General features: G+C 50.4%; 1 protein-coding gene across 1 annotated transcript in view; it reads left to right on the top strand.

The window, feature by feature from the left end:
* LOC144602183 (metallophosphoesterase MPPED2-like) overlaps nt 1–23139 on the top strand; it is a 97657-nt gene that overhangs the window by 20445 nt on the left and 54073 nt on the right. Inside the window, exon 3 of the mRNA XM_078414918.1 lies at nt 19209–19434. Coding sequence (XP_078271044.1) covers nt 19209–19434 — 226 coding nt within the window. The remainder of the gene's footprint in view (nt 1–19208; nt 19435–23139) is intronic.

Consider the following 23139-nt stretch of genomic DNA (forward strand, 5'->3'; position numbering starts at 1 on the left):
TTTACACCTCCCCCCACCTGTCCAACCTTCGAGGGCCACCTCCACTGCCCTTTGTGTGAGAAAGCCCTTCTCTTTATTACTGCTGAATAGTTTGCCCTTTAACTTCAGAATTCACCTTCTTGCTCTGGATTCCTCTGGCAGAGGAGATGACCGCCTTATTCACCAGAAGCTGGGTCCCAACCTGTATTGTTGCCACCTGCCCATTTCCCCCACAGATGCTGCCTGACCCGCTGATTTCCTCCAGCACCCTGTGTTTTATTCCGGATCCAAGCCTCTGTGGTTCATCGTGCCTGTTATAATAATAATATAATATTCATTTATTGTCATTGCAACGAGTACAACGAAATTAAAAAATAGCCAATCCTGACGGTGCGTACAAACATATATGCAATAAATGCAAAAACAAATAAATACATAAATACAATTAAATACAATTATATTAAGTACAAGATTTTTTAACGGTGTTGCCTAGTGCAAAGGTAGTGTTCAGTTCTCGTATGGCCCTGGGGTAAAAACTGTTCTTAAGTCTGTTTGTTCGGGATTTGATCGACCTGAAACGTCGACCAGAGGGCAGATGAACAAACAGACGGTGGCCGGGGTGGGATGGATCTTTTATTATTTTGCCTGCTCTACTGAGGCAGCGTAGTCTGAACAGGTGCTCCAGGGAGGGCAGTGAGCAGCCGATGATCTTCTGGGCCGTCGTGATGACCCTCTGAAGGGCCTTCCTGTCCTTTTCTGAGCAGCTGGCATACCATGTGGTTATACAGTATGCCAGCACACTCTCGATGGAGCAGCGATAGAAGGACATCATGAGCTTCTCCTGCAGGTTGGTTTTCCTGAGGATCCTCAGGAAGTGGAGTCTCTGCTGTGCCTTCTTTACTGTGGTGATGGTGTTGGTAGACCAGGTAAGATCCTCTGCGATGTGCGCACCCAGGAACCTGAAAGCTGGTACCCTTTCCACACAGACCCCATTGATGTAGAGTGGGTCGTATTCTACACTGGTTTTTCTAAAGTCAATTATAAGTTCCTTTGTTTTGGAGGAGTTCAGGACCAGATTGTTCACTGAACACCATGCTGCCAGCCTTTGGATTTCATCCCTATAGGCTGTCTCATCTCCTCCTGAGATGAGTCCAACCACAGTCGTGTCATCCGCGAACTTGATGATGGTGTTGGTGGGATGGGTGGGGGCGCAGTCGTGAGTGTAGAGGGAGTAAAGGATGGGGCTCAACACACAGCCCTGTGGTGAGCCGGTGCTCAGTGTAATGGTGGAGGAGAGGTGAGGGCCTATTTTGACGGTCTGGGGGCGGTTGGTCAGGAAGTCCTTGATCCATTGGCAGATGGTTTGGGAAAATCCAAGGTCGGAAAGTTTGGTGACCAGTCTGCTCGGGATGACCGTGTTAAAGGCAGAGCTGAAGTCGAGGAAGAGCATCCTCACATAGCTCCCCTGGTGTTCAAGGTGGGTCAGTGCAGTGTGAAGAGCAGTGTCGATGGCATCCCCTGTAGACCTATTTGCTCTGTAGGCAAACTGGTGTGGGTCGAAGGTGGGTGGGAGGCTGGCTTTGATGTGCTGCAGGACCAGTCTCTCGAAGCACTTTGTGATGACCGGTGTGAGTGCTACCGGACGGTAGTCGTTAAGACCGCTGATGACAGACTTTTTCGGCAGTGGGATAGCTTAGCTTGGTATTTAGAGTTTTAGTTTTAGAGATTCAGCCAGGGTGACTGTCACTCACTGTTTGGTACTAGCTCCTTGTATCACAGCTGCACAGAAAGTGCCATTTAACAAATGCAAGGGCTACAATGACAGCAGGGCCGTGCAAGGGCTAGACCAGGCTAGGTGGTGCAGCGGTAGAGTTGTTCCTTTACAGTGTTCACAGTGCGCCAGAGACCCAGGTTCAATCCTGACTACGGCTGCTGTCTGTGCGGAGTTTGTACGTTCTCCCCCCCATGACCGCGTAGGTTTTCTCCGAGATCTTCGGTTTCCTCCCACACTCCAAAGACGTGCGGGTTTGTAGGTTAATTGGCTTGGTGTAAATGTAAATTGTCCCTAGTTCAGTGTTCATGTTTGGGTGGGAGGGGGTGGGTGGGGGTCGCTGGTCAGTGTGGACGGTGCGCTGAAGGGCCTGTTTCTGTGCTGTATCTCGAAACTGAACTACACGAGGTAGAATGGGAGATGGAGAATTCATCCTTGGCTTACGAGAGGTTGCATTCAAGGACCTGCTGGCGGTGGGGGAAGAGCTGTTGCTGAACCAGGTGATAAATGCTCTTAAGCTTTTGTATCTCCTGTCCAATGATCAGGGTGTGAGTTAGTCCTATTATATTACTGAAAAATGGTGTCAACCATTAGCTATTATCTCTTTGACTCGCATGGCTTTGCAAACTTGCAGTTGAAAGCACTGTTGGAGTATTCCCCTTCCACCACTTGAAGCCCCTTAGACTTTGTAGTCCCCTGATATGTGCCAACAACGGAACCATGATAGGTTTGCTTGCAGCTGTGTGACTGGCCCTGGACATGCAATGCACCTCGTGCTCGATCTACCATCTCTTTAATTGTAAATCCTCAGAAACAAAGGATCAAGAAGAGGAAACTCTGAGCAGTTTTGCCATTCTGTAAGATGCTGCTTCTCTGAATCAGTTCCATCCGCCCCTGCTTGCCTACTTGACACTCAATATGCGGGCTTATCCAAAACCTGTAGGGAAACGTCACCCATCCATTTTCTCCAGAACAAAAATAAGTATATTTATATTACAAAAAAACCAAACAGATAAATAAATAAATAAATAAATAGACAAATTCTGTTTCAATAAGAACATAAGGAAAGGGAGAAGGAATCAGCCATAAGACCCTTCAGGCCTGAAAACTGCAGATGCTGGTTAAAAATCGAAGGTAGACACAAAATGCTGGAGTAACTCAGGCAGCATCTCTGGAGATAAGGAATGGGTGACGTTTCGGGTCGAGACCCTTCTTCAGACTGATGTCAGGAGGCCCATGACAGAAAGGTCAGATTGGGAATGGGAGGGGGAGTTGAAGTGCTCAGCCACCGGGAGATCAGGTTGGTTAACGCGGACCGAGCGCAGGTGTTGAGCGAAGCGATCGCCGAGCCTGCGTTTGGTTTCGCCGATGTAAATAAGTTGACATCTGGAGCAGCGGATACAATAGATGAAGTTTAGTTCCTCTGTCCCTCTCTTCCCCCCCCCTCCCCCCTCCCAGTTCTCCCTCTATCTTCCTGTCTCCACCTATATCCTTCCTTTGTCCCGCCCCCCTGACATCAGACTGAAGAAGGGTCTCGACCCGAAACGTCACCCATTCCTTCTCTCCTGAGATGCTGCCTGACCCGCTGAGTTACTCCAGCATTTTGTGAATAAATACCTTCGATTTGTACCAGCATCTGCAGTTATTTTCTTATATTATTTGACCATCAGTGCGCTTCTGTTGAAAGCTCATCGACTTCAACCATTTGTTCCCTCTCTCTCCCCACAGATGCTGCCTGACCTGCTGAGCATTTTCCGTCTTTGTTTCATTTTTCCATCATCAGCAGCAGTATCTTGCTCTTGAATTAGAATATTGGGGGGAGGGGGGTGTCTAGGACTTGTCCAGAAGCAGCTCTTGCCAATGTCCCCTGAATGTCCCAAGGGGTTGGGAGGTGAGGTGAGGTTGGGATGGGGATGTGTATTAGTTGGTACATGTTTGAGACTTAACCCCATGATGTTCTGACATCACAAAGCTATTTAAAACCTTTTAACCTGATGTGAACAAAATTTAAGCAAAATTAAATGGTTTTAATTAGAATCGTAGAGTAATACAATGTGGAAACAGCCCCTTCGACACAACGTGCCCACACCAACCAACATGTCCCATCTACAGATTTAAACCAGCATATACAGTGTTTTCTTACGGTCCCATCTACAAGAGTCCCACCTGCCTGCGTTTGACTATTATCCCTCTAAACCTGCCCCATCCATGTATCTGGATTCACCTCCAATTTCCGATTTCCATCCTGCCCTTAAATATACCTGGATTCACCTCCAATTTCCATCCTGCCCTTAAATATACCTGGACTATCTCCGACATCTCCCTCCCGTTTCTGGACCTCACCATCTCCATCACAGGAGACAGACTAGTGACGGACATTTACTACAAACCCACTGACTCGCACAGCTATCTGGACTACACTTCTTCCCACCCGGTCCCCTGCAAAAAGTCTATCCCCTACTCCCAATTCCTCCGTCTACGCCGCATCTGCGCCCGGGATGAGGTGTTTCACACTAGGGCTTCCGAGATGTCCTCGTTCTTCAGGAAACGGGGCTTCCCCTCCTCCATTATAGATGAGGCTCTCACTAAGGTCTCTTCTACATCCCGCAGCTCCGCTCTTGCTCCCCCTCCCCCCACTCGCAACAAGGACAGAATCCCCCTCGTTCTCACCTTCCACCCCACCAGCCAGCGGATCCAACAAATCATCCGCCAACATTTCCGTCACCTACAACGGGACCCCACCACTGGCCATATCTTCCCATCCCCTCCCCTCTCTGCGTTCTGCAGAGACCGTTCCCTCCGTAACTCCCTGGTCCACTCGTCCCTTCCTACCCAAACCACCCCATCCCCGGGCACTTTCCCCTGCAACCGCACGAGATGCAACACCTGTCCCTTTACCTCCCCCCTCAACTCCATCCAAGGACCCAAACAGTCTTTCCAGGTGAGACAAAGGTTCACCTGCACCTCCTCCAACCTCATCTATTGCATCCGCTGCTCTAGATGTCAACTTATTTACATCAGCGAAACCAAGCGCAGGCTCGGTGATCGCTTCGCTGAACACCTGCGCTCGGTCCGCATTATCCAAACTGATCTCCCGGTGGCCGAGCACTTTAACTCCCCCTCCCATTCCCAGTCTGACCTTTCTGTCATGGGCCTCCTCCAGTGCCATAGTGAGGCCCGCTGGAAATTGGAGGAGCAGCACCTCATATTTCGCCTGGGCAGTTTGCAGCCCGGTGGTATGAACGTCGACTTCTCCAACTTTAGATAGTTCCTCTGTCCCTCTCTTCCCCTCCCCCTTCCCAGTTCTCCCTCTATCTTCCTGTCTCCACCTATATCCTTCCTTTGTCCCACCCCCGACATCAGTCTGAAGAAGGTCTTGACCCGAAACGTCACCCATTCCTTCTCTTCTGAGATGCTGCCTGACCTGCTGAGTTACTCCAGCATTTTGTGAATAAATCGATTTGTACCAGCATCTGCAGTTATTTTCTTATACCATCCATGTATCTGTCTACTCGCTTCTTAAATTAAATTAAGTAAATTTATTGACAATATTAAATGACTGTAAATAATTACAAATAATACCTTCGCTGGCCTGTTCTGCAGATCAAGAATCCCTTCAAATGAATGAGATCACTGAACCGTCACTAGGCCTGACCTTGAGCTTATGTCCTTTTGTCAGACATTTCACATCGGATGTCAGTGACTGGGATGAATGCGGAGAGCATGTTCAGTGTGGACCATGCTCGGAAAAAACCTTCCATTTAGTTTACAGTTTGGTTTAGTTTAACTTAGAGATACAGCGCGGAAACAGGCCCTTCAGCCCACCGGGTCGGCGCCGACCAGCGATCCCCGCACATTAACACTATCCTACACACACTAGGGACAATTTATACTAAGCCAATTAACCTGCAAACCTGTGGAGTGTGGGAGGAAACCCATGTTCTCAGAGAAAACCCATGCAGGTCACCGGGAGAATGTATAAACTCTGTACTGACAGCATCCGTAGCCAGGATTGAACCCGGGTCCCTGGTGCTGTGAGGCAGCAACTCTACCGCTGTGCCACCATGCTGCCCCAACCTACAACTCGTTCTCCCCCTGAGCTTTGTGCCGCCCTTCCTGAGGTCATCTCTTCCCAGCCCTGATTTGTTCTGGCCTTTTCTTGCCTCCAATTTATTCCGCATCTCCCCAACCTCTAACTCGGGTCTGGAGAAGGGTTCCAACCTGAAATGGGTTTTTTTTCTCTTCTCCAGAGACGCTGCCTGACCCGCTGAGTTACTCCAGCACTCTGTGAAACGTCACCTATCCATGTTCTCCACAGATGCTGCCTGACCCGCTGAGTTACTCCAGCACTCTGTGAAACGTCACCTATCCATGTTCTCCACAGATGCTGCCTGACCCGCTGAGTTACTCCAGCACTCTGTGAAACGTCACCTATCCATGTTCTCCACAGATGCTGCCTGACCCGCTGAGTTACTCCAGCACTCTGTGTCTTGCGGGAGGAACTCGGGGGGGGGTCAAGCAGCATCTGTGCAAAGAAATGGTCAAGAGACCTTTTGTGTCAAGACTCTTGTTGGGGAGGATGTGTAAGGGGCTGTACGTATCTGATAATTTAGACTCATTGGTCTGGACGTACAGGAAAGTTCCTCTAGTGGTGGCACAGTGGTAGAGTTGCTGCCTCACAGCGCGAGACCCGGGTCCCATCCTGACCACCGGTGCTGTCTGTACGGAGTTTGTACGTTCTCCCCGTGACCTGCGTGGGTTTCTCCGGGTGCTCCGGGTTCCCTCCCACACTCCAGAGACGTGTTGGTTAGTTGGCTTCTGTAAATGGTCCCGAGTGTGCAGGATAGAACTGGTGTATGGGTGACCATTGGTCGGTGCGGATACGATGGGCCAAAGGGCCTGTTTCTGTGCTGTATCTCTGAACTCAACAAAACTAAACCAGATACTCAGGTTGACATCAGAAACAAGCTGGCAATGGCGGCAGTGTTTACCCAGAAGTCTGTGGGCCACATGAAGTGCCATGGACCGAGGCAGTTAACACTCTCAGCCAGTTATATTGAGCAGGGGCAGGGGATGTGGATGGCGATGCTTACTGGTTTAAAACCTGAATGGTTGATGGAAAGTGACCCGTACAATCTGTATTGGTAGTTGAGGCTGGGACTATCCCGACGTTTAAGAAACAGTTAGACAGGTACATGGATAGGACAGGTTTGGAGGGATATGGGCCAAACGCGGGCAGGTGGGACTAGGGTAGCTGGGACATGTTGGCTGGTGTGGGCAAGTTGGGCCGAGGGGCCTGTTTCCACACTGTATCACTCTATGACTATTCATCTCTGAGCCAACATGGCTGAAACGAGTTACAGTCCTGCGTGTGTGACCTTGCGATGCGCCTGGCTTACCACCACGCCCCCTACGTTAAAGGCACACACCCCACTTCAAGTAGTATCTCAACGGCCAAGGGGTACTGATTGTGGATGATCAGCCATGATCACGGTGAATGGCGGTGCTGGCTCGAAGGGCCGAATGGCCTCCTCCTGCACCTATTGTCTATTGTCTATTGGTAGCATTAGAGCTCCCTGCGAACGTGAAGGGCGCTATGTAAAGGGCGAGGGGGCAGCACGGTGGTGCAGCGGGTAGAGCTGCTGCCTCACAGCGCCAGAGACCCGGGTTCCATCCCGACTACGGGCACCATCTGTGCGGAGTTTGTACGTTTTCCCCGCGACCGGGTGGGTTTTCTCCGAGATCTTCGGTTTCTTCCCACACTCCAAAGACGTGCAGGCATGTAGGTAAATTGGCTTGGTAAATGTAAAAATTGTGTGTAGGATAGTGTTAGTGTGCGGGGATCGCTGGTCGGCGCGGACCCGGTGGGCCGAAGGGCCTGTTTCCGTGCTGTATCTCTGAACCAAACTAAAGTATGTAAACGCTGCCTCGTTCTTCCTCCTGACCTGTGCAGCGGCTGTTAAGTTCAGGGCATGACCTGAAGGCAGGGTGAGCCTGTAGGTGCCATTTCAATGCTGCCCCTCTGACAACACTCTTTATTCCTGCACTGCTCCAGCTGTTCATGCCAGCCCACAGAAAACATTTAAAAATTGATAAGGGTCATAAATAATTCTGTGTTTTGTCACTCACCGAACAACAGTGGGATTGCAGCAAAGTGCATCAAGTTAATGTGAAATACCTGTGTAGCAATACAACTCCCCCTGCCTTTATATTGCATTAGTCAGCCAGCCAATATGCTTTAGCATTCCCCTGACCAATATCTCAGAAAGTACCTCGGTTCAACCGGCCTAACTTCCATTTTCTCCGGCTAGTGATTCATTTATCAGGGTGCTTCAATAATTCAGTGTGAGAAGCAGAGAGGAGTGGAGCAGGCAGCCAAGGCACCACACAGCGCAAGGCATTACTCTGGTAGACAATAGACAATAGACAATAGGTGCAGGAGGAGGCCATTCGGCCCTTCGAGCCAGCACCACCATTCAACGTGATCATGGCTGATCATTCTCAATCTGTACCCCATTCCTGCCTTCTCCCCATACCCCCTGACTCCACTATCCTTAACAGCTCTCTCTTGAATACATTCAGAGAATTGGCCTCCACTGCCTTCTGAGGCAGAGAATTCCACAGATTCACAACTCTCTGACTGAAAAAGTTTTTCCTCATCTCCGTTCTAAATGGCCTACCCCTTATTCTTAAACTGTGTGACCCCTGGTTCTGGACTCCCCCAACATTGGGGACATGTTTCCCGCCTCTAACGTGTCCAACCCCTTAATAATCTTATATGTTACGATAAGATCTCCTCTCATCCTGAGGGGAGCTGAGGGAAGAAGCATGCAGCAACCTCACCTCACCCTCACTCACCCTCAGCTCAGGGGCACCTCAGGGTGGCACGGTAGAGTGGCTGCCTTGCAGCGCCAGCGATCCGGGTTGGATCCTGATCACGGGATTTGTACCTTCCCCCTGTGACAAGGGGGGGAACGAGACACAATACCCCCCCACATCATCAACCCGCTGAATCTCAATAAACGTTGCTACCAATATTCCCTTTACCCAAGGACCGTAAGGGAATGGAATATGTGTGTGTGATACCACCCAACACACACGTGCCGCTCCCGATCCTCAGTCATTGATAAAGGGCACGGGGTTACTAGATCTCCCCAACCTGCTCACAAAGGCCCACTTCACAATGTGACCACCGCCCTACTCACTCCCACCGCCCTACTCACTCCCACCGCCAGATAACAACATGAGGTGTTTGCCCAGTAACCAACCAGGACCACGACCACGACCAGCACCAGGAGCAGCACCAGGACCAGACCCAGACCCCCAGACCCCCAGGACCAGGGCCACAACCAGGACCAGGACCAACCAGGACCAGGATCACAACCAGGACCAGAACAAGAACCAGGACCAGGACCACAACCAGGATCAGGAACAGAACAAGAACCAGGACCAGGACCAGACCCAGGACCAGGACCAGAACAAGAATAAGAACAAGAACCAGGACCAGAACCAGAACCAGAACCAGGACCAGAACAAGAACAAGAATCAGGACCAGGACCAACCAGGACCAGGACCAGAACAAGAACAAGAACCAGGACCAGGACCAGGACCAAGACCAGGACCAGAACCAGGACCAGAACAAGAACCAGGACCAGGACCAGGACCAACCAGGACTAGACCCCCAGACCCAGGACCAGGACCAGGAACAGCACCAGGACTAGGACCAGGATAGATCCAGGACCAGGACCAGACCCAGTGTGGGTTTGCTCCAAAGACAGACAGGTTTTGTAGGTTGATTAGCTTCGGTGAGACGTGTAAGTTGGCTCTGGTGCGTAGGATAGTGCGAGTGTGCTGGGATCACTGGTATGTGTGGATTCGGGGGGGCTGAGGGCCTGTTTGTGTGCTGTATCTCGGACGCCGATAACGGCTGTGTGCTCAATCCCAGCTCCACTCACTGTGAAGCCATGACTGTCTGGCGGGACACAGCTCAGTTTAGATTATTGGCCCGTGTAGCGAGGTACAGTGAAAAGCCTTTGGTTGAACAATAAATCAGCACATGGGAGAAAGATTGATAATCTAATGGAATGGTGGCAGAACAACAATCCTTCTCTCAAGGCCAGCAGGACCAAGGAGCTGAGAGTTGACATTAGATGGGGATAACCAAGGATCCACGACTCTGTCTCATCGACGGGTTGGCGGTGGAGAGAGTCAGGAAGCTGGGTGTCATATCTGTGGTAATCTGCCGTCTCTGGGCCCTGCACATTGATCCAGTCACTAAGTTGCAGTGCCTTCTGCAGTCGGGGCATTGAGTATAAGAGTCAGGGAGTCACGATCCAGCTGGATAAAACGTTGGTTGGGCTGCATCTGGAGTGTTGCATACAGTTGTGGTCGACCCTTTACAGGCAGGACGTGGGGGCTTTGGGGAGGGGGCAGAGGGAGGGGGTTCAGCCTCAAGGAGAGGATGAATAGACTTGGGATTGTTTTCCCTGGAATGTCTCGGGTTGGGAGGAGACTTGATAGTAAATAAAACTATCTTCTTCTTGCGTATGGCGTGCCCAGCCTAGAGTTATGGGTCAAGGGTGGACATCCAGGCCAGGCCAGGCCAGGGCAGCAGCAGGTGCTGGGTGGGTGGCCTTGAAGCCACCAAGGAGAAGCCTCAGTGGGCAGTCACTCACCATGTGTGGGCTAGTCTGGTCTGGATATCCGCACACACAAGCAGGGCTGTCTGTAAAGTTATGGAAGGCTGTCAGAAGCATTCTCCCAGGTTGCAAATGGCAAAGACTATAGAGTGTAGGTTTGAAGGTGTAATGGACCTGGAACATGCTATATTGCATGGGTAGGCTGGAGGTTCGGTCGTCCCGACTGGGACAAGTCCGTGTGTACGAGACTCCCTCTGAAGTCTGAGTGCTCTTGTCTGTGAAGGGTGATGGTATCGGTGGAAATGTTTTTGTTGGCAGAGTTTCAAACTTAATATTGTTTCAGTCTGCCGCGAGCATTACTCCAGGAGAAGGATTTGCCCTTTGAAACCTTGCAAGTAATTAAACCGTGTCTTGGTAGCTTGGCTCGTGCGTGAGGCCGGGCTGTGTTTGGACAATCGCAGCAGGGAAAGATGGTCTGCATTTGCACTAATTAGATTTCCCTTTTTAGAATCGAGCAACGTTTAATAGCCCAGTGTCGCCACTCCTCCCATAACGGTAAGCCCCTCCCACTGTTTCCTCTTCCAATCTGACGGGTTCATTGTATGTTTTGTTGGGAAACATTGAGCATACATGTCAGCGAGGCGTGATGTCGATCCGTGTGACTTTGGTTGGGCCACGTGTGGAGTTTGGCACACGTTATTGGTCACCCCGTTTAGCAGGGTGGCATGGCGGTAGAGTTGCTGCCTCACAGCGCCGAGACCCCTGTTCCATCCTGACTATGGGGTACTCTCTGTACGGAGTTTGTACGTTGGCCTTGTGGCCACGTGGGTTTTCTCCGGGTGCTCCGGTTTCCTCCCACACTCCAAAGACGTACAGGTTTGTCGGTTAATTGGCTTCGGTAAAATTGTAAATTGTCCCTAGTGTGTGTGGGATAGTGTTAGTGTCCGGGGATCGCTGGTCGGCGCGGACACGGTGGGCCGAAGGGCCTGTTTCCCTGTGGTATCTCTCAGCTAAACTAAACTAAACTAAACTATAAGTCAGGAAGCTGTGGTACATCTCTACAGGTTTTTATTTGGGCCGTGTTTGGAGTATTGCCTGCTGTTTTGATTGCCCTTTGCAAGAATGTGGAGGCTTTGGAGAGAGTCCAGGAGAGGTTTACGAAGGTGCCGTCTGGATTAGGGGGAGTATTAGCGAGAAGGAGTGTTTGGACCAACTTGGATTGCTTTCCCTGCCCCACCAAAGGTTAGGCATGACACAATAGCAGTAGATAAATTGTTGAGAGGCCCACAACCTTTTTACCAAAGATGGAAATGCCAAAGACTAGCGGGCATAAGGCGACAGAATTGGCAGATTCATTCCTGACTGCGGGTGCTGTCTGTACGGAGTTTGTGCGTTCTCCCCGTGACCGTGTGGGTTTACTCCGGGCGCTCCGGTTTCTTCCCGCACTCCAAAGACGTGCAGGTTTGTAGGTTAATTGGCTTTGGTAAAAAAGATAGTATTTATCATCATATCATATCATATCAATACAGCCGGAAACAGGCCTTTTCGGCCCACCAAGTCCGTGCCGCCCAGCAATCCCCGTACATTAACACTATCCTACACCCACTAGGGACAATTTTTACATTTTACCCAGCCAATTAACCTACATACCTGTACGTCTTTGGAGTGTGGGAGGAAACCGAAGATCTCGGAGAAAACCCACGCAGGTCACGGGGAGAACGTACAAACTCCTTACAGTGCAGCACCCGTAGTCAGGATCGAACCTGAGTCTCCGGCGCTGCATTCGCTGTAAAGCAGCAACTCTACCGCTGCGCTACCGTGCCGCCCTAGTTTGTAGGATAGTGCTAGTGTACGGGGTGATCGCTGTTCGGCGTGGACTCGGTGACTTGAAGGGTTTGTTTCCTCACTGTATCTCTGGTCTAAAGTTTGAAGCACAGCTTTAAGGTGAGAGGGGCAAAGATTAAAGGGGATGTGTAGGGCAAGTATACTGATAGGTGTCTAGAACACGTCGCCAGGGCTGTTGGTGGAAATGGATACGTTTGTCACCTTTAGTTTTAGTTTAGTGTAGGGATACAGTGCAGAAACCAGCCCTAAGGCCCACTGAGTCCGCACCGACCAGCGATACACTAGCACCATCCTACACGCTACAAACCTGTACGTCTTTGGAATGTGGAAGGAAACCGAAACACCTGGGGAAAACCCACGCCATCACAGGGAGAACGTACAAACTCCGGAACAGAATCGAACCCGGATCTCTGGCGCTGTGAGGCAGCAACTCTACCACTGCGCCACCGTGCCGCATTTAAGAGGCTTTTAGATATGCACATGGATATGTGGTGAATGGGAGGTTATGGGCCGCGTGAAGGCAGGGCGGACTGGTGTTCAGAATAGCAGCGGAATGAGGCCATTCTGTCTATTAGGTCTACTCCGCCATTCAATGATGGCTGATCTATCTCTCCCTCCTAATCCCGTTCTCCTGCCTTCTCCCCATAGCCCCCGACACCCGTACTGATCATGAATCTGTCTATCTCTGCCTGTAACTTGGCCACATGTTTAGCACGGGCACTGTGAGATAAAAGGCTTGTGTCTGAGCTGCTGTTCCATATTCCACCTTCTACAGAAGTCCAATGGCAGTGGGATTGCCAACTGTCCCGTATTAGCCGGGACATCCCGTATATTTGGGCAAGGGCCAGGAAGCGAGCGGGCAAGATCATCTCTGACCCCTCTCACCCTGGCCACAGACTCTTGGAAGCACTTCCCTCTGGAAGGCAACTCCGGACTGTCAAAGCAGCCACAGCCGGACATAAAAACAGCTTTTTTTCCACTAGCAGCAGCTCTACTCAATAACCAATAGTCTGTAGTCTCTTTTTGCTCTGGTTTATTTCACTCACATGTTTAAACTGTAATGTTGTATTCTTGATTTTTTAATGTTTTATGCTTTATTCTTAATTGTTTACTGTATGTTCATGTTGTTACTTGCGAGCGGAGCACCAAGGCACATTCCTTGTATGTGTACATACTTGGCCAGTAAACTTATTCATTCATTCAAATTGGTTTGTCTCGTACGGGACCGCCCTTGTCCCGTCTTAGGCCCGGGGGGTGCTGTAGGCCCGGGGGGCACTGTAGGCCCGGGGGCGACACTGTAGGCCCCGACACTGTGGGCCCCGACACTGTAGGCCCCGACACTGTAGGCCCCGACACTGTGGGCCCCGACACTGTAGGCCCCGACACTGTGGGCCCCGACGCTGTAGGCCCTGACACTGTGGGCCCCGACACTGTAGGCCCCGACACTGTAGGCCCCGACACTGTAGGCCCCGACACTGTGGGCCCCGACGCTGTGGGCCCCAACGCTGTAGGCCCCGACACTGTGGGCCCCAACACTGTAGGCCCCGACACTGTAGGCCCCGACACCGTAGGCCCCGACACCGTAGGCCCCGACACCGTAGGCCCCGACACTGTAGGCCCCGACATTGTAGGCCCCAACACTGTAGGCCCCGACACTGTAGGCCCCGACACCGTAGGCCCCGACACTGTAGGCCCCGACACTGTGGGCAACGACAGTTTAGGACCCGACATTCCAGGTTTCCGATATTTTAACTCCGGACAGTCTAGCTCCGGAGGCCCGGGCGCCGCCAAACAGAGGTTGCGTAGCAACACGCGTCCCGGCGCGGGCGGGAGCACGTGGCCGCTGGCTGGGTGAGGTCACGTGGGGCACGGGCGGGAGCACGTGGCCGCTGGCTGGGTGAGGTCACGAGGGGCGCAGGCGGTGATGTCACCTTGTCCCTAACTGGGGGCCATCGAGGGAATGGAATCAATGCCTGCAATCAACTACTGGATGGATTATGTGGATGAGAAAGACCTAAACCTTCCCTAATTTCTTACTTTGCTGCAGCCACCCAGGGGATTAATTTTTTCTTGCCTGTGGCAATGTTGTGGTTGTGTTAACAACCAATAACTCAAGAGGCCTCGGCTAATAACCCGGATAACGGATGTTCACAACCTCACCGTTGCAGTTTTCCCTCAGTTTGCATTTTTTAGGAATTAATCTAATCACCGGTCCAATTTATGGGAATAAAATTTGTGACATTAATAACAGGAGCTGCCACACGAGCGGTAGTCTCCGAGAAACACAAGTGATGCAAGATTAATACAGGGTCACCGGCTTCACTGGAGTTATTACGTGGGAGTTAAAAATGGATTTGTGTCTGGCAACACGCTGCTTTGAGCTCTTGGGGGTCATTCCTTTTGCAGTCGCCCGATTTAACTCAGCACCTGAGTTGAGCAGTTGCAGAAAACCGAAGAGATTGCCCTGGGCTCATTGATCATGTGTACTGTGCACAAGCACAGATATGGGAGGGGAGCTTCGAATGTGCCCTGTGATGTGATACCTCCTCGCCAGGATCTGTGGTGGTTGGTGTGGGAAAGTGACGGAGGTGTAGATGGGCGGAGTGGAGGGGAGGTGTAGAGGAGGGGAGGTGTGCAGAGGGGAGGTGTAGAGGGGTGGGATGTGCAGAGGGGCGTTGCAAGCAGTGGCGACTTGGGCGTGTTGGTCCATGATTCCCCAAAAACCCGTTTTGCAAGACGAATGGGTCGTAAGGAAGGCAAATGCAAAGCTAGCGTTTATTTTGAGAGGACTAAATATAAAATAGGGATGTGATGCTGAGGCTTTGTAAGGCACTGGTCAAGCCACACTTGGAGTATTGTGAGCAGTTCTGTCCCATGTATCTGAGGAAGGACGTTGGAGAGGGTCCAGGGGAGGTTTGCAACAACGAGCCCAGGGAAGGCCAGGATCACATATGATGAGCGTTTGTCGGTACTGGGCCTGTACTCGCTGGAGTTTAGAAGGATGAGGGGGGACGGTATTGAAACTTACTGAATAGTGAGCGGCCTGTATCGAGTGGATGTGGAGAGGATGTTTCCACTAGTGGGAGAGTCTAGGACCAGAGGGCACAGCCTCAGAATTAAAGGACGTCCCTTGAGAAAGGAGATGAGGAATTTCTTCAGTCAGAGGGTGGTGAATCTGTGGAATTCATTGTCACAGAAGGCTGTGGAGGCCAAGTCAATGGATATTTTTAAGGTGGAGATTGACAGATTCTTGATTAGTCCGGGTGTCAGGGGTTGTGGGGAGAAGGCAGGAGAATGAGGTTGAGAGGGAAAGATAGATCAGCCATGATTGAATGGCGGAGCAGATTCGATGGACCGAATGGCCTGCTTGTGCTCCTATGACTTATGAACTTCGGGCATCATGGTCGGCACAAACATTGTGGGCCGAAGGGTCTGGTCCTGTGCTGTCCTGTGTTCTAGTGACCTGGCAATAGCCAATTCTGCCTCTTCCCTCGGGAGGGAGGGAGGGAGGCAAGGTTTTCGGGTCTGGTACTGCTGAGGAAACTGCCTGACGCTGGATTTCTTTGCGAGAATATTTGGCAGTCCCTTTAAGGCCACAGCTCCAGTTATTTTTAAAGAGCAATTTTTCTTCATAATGTTCTTCCTTCAAAGAATTATGAGAAAGACATTGCAATCTCAGCAAAACCCAGCTTGTGCTGTGGGACTGCGAAGTTTCACGACTAAAGTGCCTGTCCCACTTAGGTGATTTCAAGGCGACTGCCGGTGACTAGTCTGCCTCCGACAGTTTGCCGGGGTGCCGTGGGCATGATCGTGAGGAGTCTCCCAAGAAACGTAGTGGATCTCAGCGCGTCACTGAGAAATCAAACGGTTTTACATTTCTCAGCGACAGCTGGCTTGTCGCCAGGTATCGTTGCTTATTGCGGGCGCTGTCTGTCACACGCTGTCCCCAGGTTTGCTAGGTTCTCTTAGATGCATTTAGAAGCACATTATATTAAAATAAGTAAAGTCATTTCAAAATACCATAAAATGCTTGTGTTTAACCATTTTATTTACCGTCAGGACATTTGACAGGTAGATTGGAGGTGACAGTTTGACGGTCAGGTAAGCGTGGGAATTTTCGCGATGTTTATGGCCGTCAGCCATTACATTTAAAGTGGGCTCCCAACCCAGATATGCAACCCAGAAACCAGATATGCATCTCCCGTACATTTTCAAAGAATGCCCACACACTTTTCACAAAAATCCACTGAACCACTTTAAAAAATTTTTTTTTTAATACAGCTATTAGTAACAACAGGAAGTAAATCCAGTTTATTCCTTGTTACATTGAAGCTTGTTTTTTAAGTAACCCATACAAGGAGTTATAGTTCAAAACTCTCAAGCACTTACCGACTTGTCAGTGATTTCAGCGAAAATTAGGACGTCGGAGAAGCATTGACAGCGTGGGAATTTTGCGATGTTTCCGAAGACGTTGTAATCTCGACCTGACTCGGCATTGTCGTGGTCATTGGCGTGGTCATTGTCGTGGTCATTGTCGTCGGGTAAAAGAAAATTTTGGCGACCTGCTACGACTTTGACAGTCGCCGGCAGTCGGCAAAAAATCACCTAAGTGGGACAAGCTCTGTGAAGCTCCATGCTCCTGCTTTACAGGGATTATTGTTTGAGTGCTGCTTTAATGTAGGTGTTGCCTCATTTCACGATGTCTTGTATGGGCGGCACGGTGGCACAGCGGTAGAGTTACTGCCTTACAGCGCCAGAGACCCAGGTTCGATCCTGACCACGGGCGCTGTCTGTACGATGTTTGTACGTTCTCCCCGTGACCGTGTGATTTTTTTCCCTCGGGTGCTCTGGTTTCCTCCGACCTTCCAAAGACATACAGGTTTGCAGGTTAATTGGCTTTGGTAAAGATTATAAATTGTCCTTAGTGTGTAGGATAGTGCCAGTGTATGGGGATCTCTGGTCGGCACGGGCTCGGTGGGCCGAAGGGCCTGTTTCCGTACTGTACAGACTAAACTAAAAACTAAAACCATTTAATGTGCAACTTCTGCCCAGATAGCCAGTTCTGTCCAAATGTTTTGAGAACATTCTTGGAAGCAATTTATTCACAAAATGCTGGAGTAACTCAGCAGGTCAGGCAGCATCTCGGGAGAGAAGGAATGGGTGACGTTTCGGGTCGAGACCCTTCTTCAGACTGAAGCTGACTTCTTGGAAGCAACATGTATCTTCCCTGGGATTAGCCAAAGGATGTTCGGATTCATGTCGAGTTTCAAATGTAACCTTCTCTTAGTAATGCATGGGAGTTCCCAGTCTTTTGTGCTCAGGCCTCTGAAGTGGGATTAGAGCATGCAACCATGGCTCAGGGATGGCCGATCTACCTCGAGAAACATTGTTGATACCGGAGATGGGATTGGGCTGCTGGCTACATGCTGCCATTCGGACCAATGTATTAATCTTGCATGTTCCTGTGGTCAAGTTCATCATATGTTGAACAAAGGTTGCACCAGGCACCATTGACGTTCATCATATGTTCATCATATACGATGAACCTGACAATTCTTTACCGGTGATCGTGGGTTCCTGTGATGGGCATGGCCATTAAGGCCGAGCAAGAATTGACATCGGCATTGTTCAATCATTGGGACTGCACCAGGCCCAGAGATGGCACAACCAAAGAAAATAGAGCAGAGCAAGATAGACTACTCGACCTTAAAAACCGTAGTATGTCATGGCACCATTTTAGTAGGCAGAAACTTGCAGAAACATTTTAAAAGAAAAATAACAAAAATCTGTGAATTGGTAGATGAGATGTATTCTGCATTTTAATGGTATCATCACACATACTGTTCCCCAAAACACTTATTACACTGCGAGAGGCAGAGCCAACGGCGGGTTTTGCTTACTAAAATGGCGGACGTTAAGCTCCATTGCGTACTACACTTCAGTATAGGCGATTTCGACGGAGTGGTTCATCTTGCTCCTCTAGTTTCTTTGGGCACAACTTTGGACTTGCAGTTACATCATTAGGACGTGTGGTGATGTCATTGGGACCTGTGATCCCACAGCAATGACATCATCCAGACCCGCGGCAATGCCATTGAGAACTGCATGAACACAACCGGGACTCGCAGTGACATCATCGAGACTTGTGGTGGTGTCATACAGACCTGTGGCAATGCCATAGATTGGATTTGCAATGGCACTCTGGTGATGCCATTAAAGACCTTCACTGGGACTCACTGTGGGCCATCATGGAAACTTGCGGGGGGTGTCGCTGTGGCCTGTGATGGGAATTGCCGTGACATCATCAAAACCTGCGGGCGCTGTCATCGGGGCTTGCGACAGCACGACTGGAAATTGCCGTGACATCATCAAAACCTGCGGGCGCTGTCATCGGGGCTTGCGATGGCACGACTGGGAATTGCCGTGACATCAGCGAGACTTGTGCTGATGTCACCGGGCCGCGTGGTGACAACGTGCGTGGCGTGCAGTGACATCATCAAGCCGTGCAATCTCACCAGCGCCATTTGCCATGTCATCGCCCGTAGACACAAAAATCTGGGGTAACTCAGCGGGTCAGGCAGCGTCTCGGGAGAGAAGGAATGGGTGACGTTTCGGGGGATCGAGACCCTTCTTCAGACTGATAGCGTAGCCACAAAAAAAAAACTGGGGAAAGCAGAACGTTTGATCGGGATTCTTTGCAGCTCTTTGATCTCACAGATTGTTTCTGCCTGTTTAATTCCGCAGCTTTATTTATTCCGCTCTGTAACAATCTGGGGGACTGGGGCCCTGCGCTGTTTATCGGGTAATTAAGGAAGATTAATGGTGCCTGGTGCAACCTTTGTTGTTATTGCGACAATTGCTACGGCAGCTTTTCCGTTTCTCAAAAACATTCCTCGCCTTGCCCTTTACACAATCCTCTAGCGGGTTTAACAAGGCAGGAAGGTTGTAATTAAGTGTCTCGTTTGCCATTACAGGAACTCTTCCCTATGAATATAAAATAGTCATCGCAGGAAATCATGAACTGACGTTTGATAAGGACTTCATTGCCGAGCTGGTGAAGCAGGATTACTACCGATTCCCATCTGTCTCCAAGTTGAAGCCTGAGGATTTTGACAATGTCCAGTCTCTCCTCACCAACTGTGTTTACGTGCAAGACTCAGAAGTGACGGTGAAAGGTTTTCAGATATACGGCACTCCGTGGTAAGTGTGTGGGATGTCTGCAATTTGGCTCGTCAGCAAAATCGGAGAGAATGTAATAAGAGCAGGAAATGCTCAGCTGGTCAGGGTACATCCGTGGGGAAAGATGCTGTGTTGCTGCTTCAGGGACGTTAGGTCATAAGTAACAGGGGCAGAACTAGGCCATTCTACGCCATTCAATCTTGGCTGATCTATCTCTCCCTCCTAACCCCATTCTCCTGACTTCTCCCCATAACCCTTGACACCGACCGGTTAGGGATGTCTCTGTGGATGAAACTAACTTAGATTTCCAGCATCTACACAGCACGTAGAACAGTACAGCATAGAAACAGGCCCTTCGGCCCATAATGTCCCCTTCGAATATGATAGTCATGGAGTCACACAGTGTATAAACAGGCCCAGCCTGCCCACACCATGTCCCAGCTACACTAGTCCCACCTGTCTGCGTTTGGCCCACATCCCTCTCAACCTGTCCTATCCATGTACCTGTCCAAATGTTTCTTAAACGTTGTGATAGCACCTGCCACAATTGGGCTCATCTGCCTCAACAATCTGACGCACAGTCAAACTAACCTGCACTGATCCATTACCCACCCAAAAGCCTCTTCAATGCCAGGATCGTGTCTGCCTCCACCATCACCCCTGACAGCACATTCCAGCCCGCCCACCACACTTCACCCCCAGTCTGAGGAAGGGTCTCGACCTGAAACGTCACCCATTCCTTCTCTCCTGAAATGCTGCCTGACCCGCTGAGGTACTCCAGCATTCTGTGTCTACTTTTAGTCTACAAATGCATCACTTGCTCACGTACCACTCCTGCACTGCCCGCTTTAAACCCATTGACTCTGTCCCCTTCACTCACAGGGAGAGGGTTGTGTGATGAGTGTCGGTCTTGGAGCTGTGCAAGCAGCAGATTAAACACTGCTGCAAAGTAGAGGAAGCAAACTGAAATGTATTGTTGAGAAAACGAAGTTCCTGTGAAACCAGTGCTGCAGATCATTAAACTCATTGGATAGGATATGGTGACGTTATATAGTCTGACAGGAACGCAGGCTTGGGATGGAGGTGGCATACTCTGCTGTCTCTGTCTGATGGGGTCACATCAAAGGGTTGTGTTGCACTGTTGTAAACTGTGCCGGGACCTTGGCAGATTACAGGCAGGGTCTGCATGTGTCCAGAGGGTTAGCCGACAGAATTAAATGTTGCTTCTGGCAGGGAGGGACTCAGAGTACAGATGGTGCTCACTGTCTCCCACCCCACCCCAGCTCAGCCCGCCCCACACCCCCCACCCCAGCCCACCCCACCCCCACCCCCAGCCCACCCCACCAGCATTTAAACCAGCATCTGCAGTTCTTTCCTACACATTATGTCTAACTCGAAGGTAGACACAAAATGCTGGAGTAACTCAGTGGGTCAGGCAGCATCTCGGGAGAGAAGGAATGGGTGACGTTTGGGATCGAGACCCTTCTTCAGACTGATGTCATTTGCCTTCCCATTGAAGGGGTGGGGACAGGTGGGGCAGGTGGGGACAGGTGGGGCAGGTGGGGACAGGTGGGGCAGGTGGGGGCAGGTGGGGACAGGTGGGGGCAGGTGGGGCAGGTGGGGACAGGTGGGGACAGGTGGGGACAGGTGGGGCAGGTGGGGACAGGTGGGGCAGGTTGACGGGCCGTGGAGAGTGGGCCACTTCCCATTGTAATGGGGAAAAGGGCCGGACCTTCAATGGGCCAGGGGGTATCTCCAGGGCCCCCCCACAGCCTGGCCCTCCAAGCACAGTCACTGCTGAAGTGTGGGAAGGATAGCAGCCAGCTTGGTCTCAGCAAGCTCCTGCAAGCAGCACGGTGATAATCACCTGATAATGTGTTCTTCATGTTGGTCGGGGAAACAGCTTTGGGCAAACGCACTGTGGAAAAAAAAACCTTGCCTCTCCCCGGGTGTGTTGGCATCTTCTACAGTGGCTGGAGGGGGCAGGCTGGGCCTGGTTAAATGTCCGACAGTGCGGCAGTCTGCAGCTAGTTTCTCCCGTGCGGTGAAGCCAGAGGTGGGAGTTACAGGTACCCCACGACTCTCATTGATATCTGAGTCTGGCCCTAGTGCTGCCAACTTGCTCATTCTCCCAGTAACACAGGGACAAATGCCCAGATCAGGGACGAGGCTTCAATTGACTTAATACTGCTTTGGTTCAGTTTATTTTCAGCGTGGAAGGAGCCCATTCGGCCCATCGTGTCTATACTGACCCGCAATGAAGTCCCATTGCTCACCAATTATTCGTGTAACTAGCACTCAGAGTTCTGTACCACTAGTCCAAACACACGAGTTAGAAATCACATCAAAACAGCTGGAGGAATTGAAATTCAAGTATATAAATAATTTTCACATTTAAAACTAAAAGTAGTCGTACAAGTAAGGCTGACTATAGAATCCCAGGATTGTGGTTAAAAGCTGATCCAATTCCCCAATGTCCTTCAAGGAAGAAAATCAGTTCAGTTTCAGTTTACTATCAAATGCACAATGAAAAGCTTTTGTTGCGTGCTAACCAGTTGGCAGAAAGACAACACATGATTGCAATCGAGCTGTCCATAGTGTGCAGGTACAAGGTAAGGGAATGACGTTTAGTGCAAGGTAAAGCCAGCAAAGTTTGATCAAAGATAGCCCGAGGGTCCCCATTGAGGTTGGTAGTAGCTTGGGGTCACTCTCTGGTTGTGGTAGGACGGTTCAGGTGCCTGATAACAGCTGGGAAGAAACTGTCCCTGAATCTGGAGGTGTGCGTTTTCACACTTCTACACCATTCTCAACCACTTTAGGCCCTTGGGTGACTCTGGAACTCCCAGTGTTGTTTTCACCTGCTACCTCCCCAGCGTGGGGTCATTAACGGTGGATAATGAATGCTGGGACTGTCCACTTCTCGTGAAGGAGAAAAGGAAGTAGATTGAGTTTCTCGAGCAGAAGCCAAAAGGGTTTCAGTCAGGATCGGTGGAACAATAAGGGACTGTCTGATGTTACAACTGTAAATAAATATGATCCAAACAGGTTGTGGCCCTAGCTCCAGTTCTACATGATAGGATCTTACTACAATGCAGCAGAGGTGTTGAATTACATCATTGCAAGGTCTGAAAACCTTTACTAAACCTCATCGCAGTTTGCCTGTCTGACTGAATACACCACGAGTTGACATATTGGGGTCACTGGAGAGGGGAACCTCTCTCTGCCAGATGCATTTGCAGGCTTGAGATGAACGAGGGGTTTAAGTTGATCCGGACTTCCATGCCAAAAGCCATGAGTCCTTTCAGGCGAGATTTCGCTTTACAGTAACCGGTGACAATTCAGGCCTCATCTTACTTTGACATGCCAAAAAATGTCTTCAGACTCCGAGTTAGCAAACAAGCCCTGTCATGGGATCGTTCAACCGGCCTTTTCAACACGGGCGTTAAAATGGCGGACGAGCGAGGAGTCACGTGACCGCGTCGTACTATTGTGCCTTGCTATTGAGGGCGTGCAGCCTAGGTTCACCAGGTTAATTCCCGGAATGGCGGGACTGTCATATGTTGAAAGACTGGAGCGACTAGGCTTGTACACACTGGAATTTAGAAGGATGAGAGGGGATCTTATCGAAACATATCAGATTATTAAGGGGTTGGACACGTTAGAGGCAGGAAACGTGTTCCCAAAGTTGGGGGAGTCCAGAACCAGGGGCCACAGTTTAAGAATAAG

The sequence above is a fragment of the Rhinoraja longicauda genome, chromosome 18, assembly GCF_053455715.1.
Source record: "Rhinoraja longicauda isolate Sanriku21f chromosome 18, sRhiLon1.1, whole genome shotgun sequence".
Classification (NCBI taxonomy): Eukaryota; Metazoa; Chordata; class Chondrichthyes; order Rajiformes; family Arhynchobatidae; genus Rhinoraja; species Rhinoraja longicauda.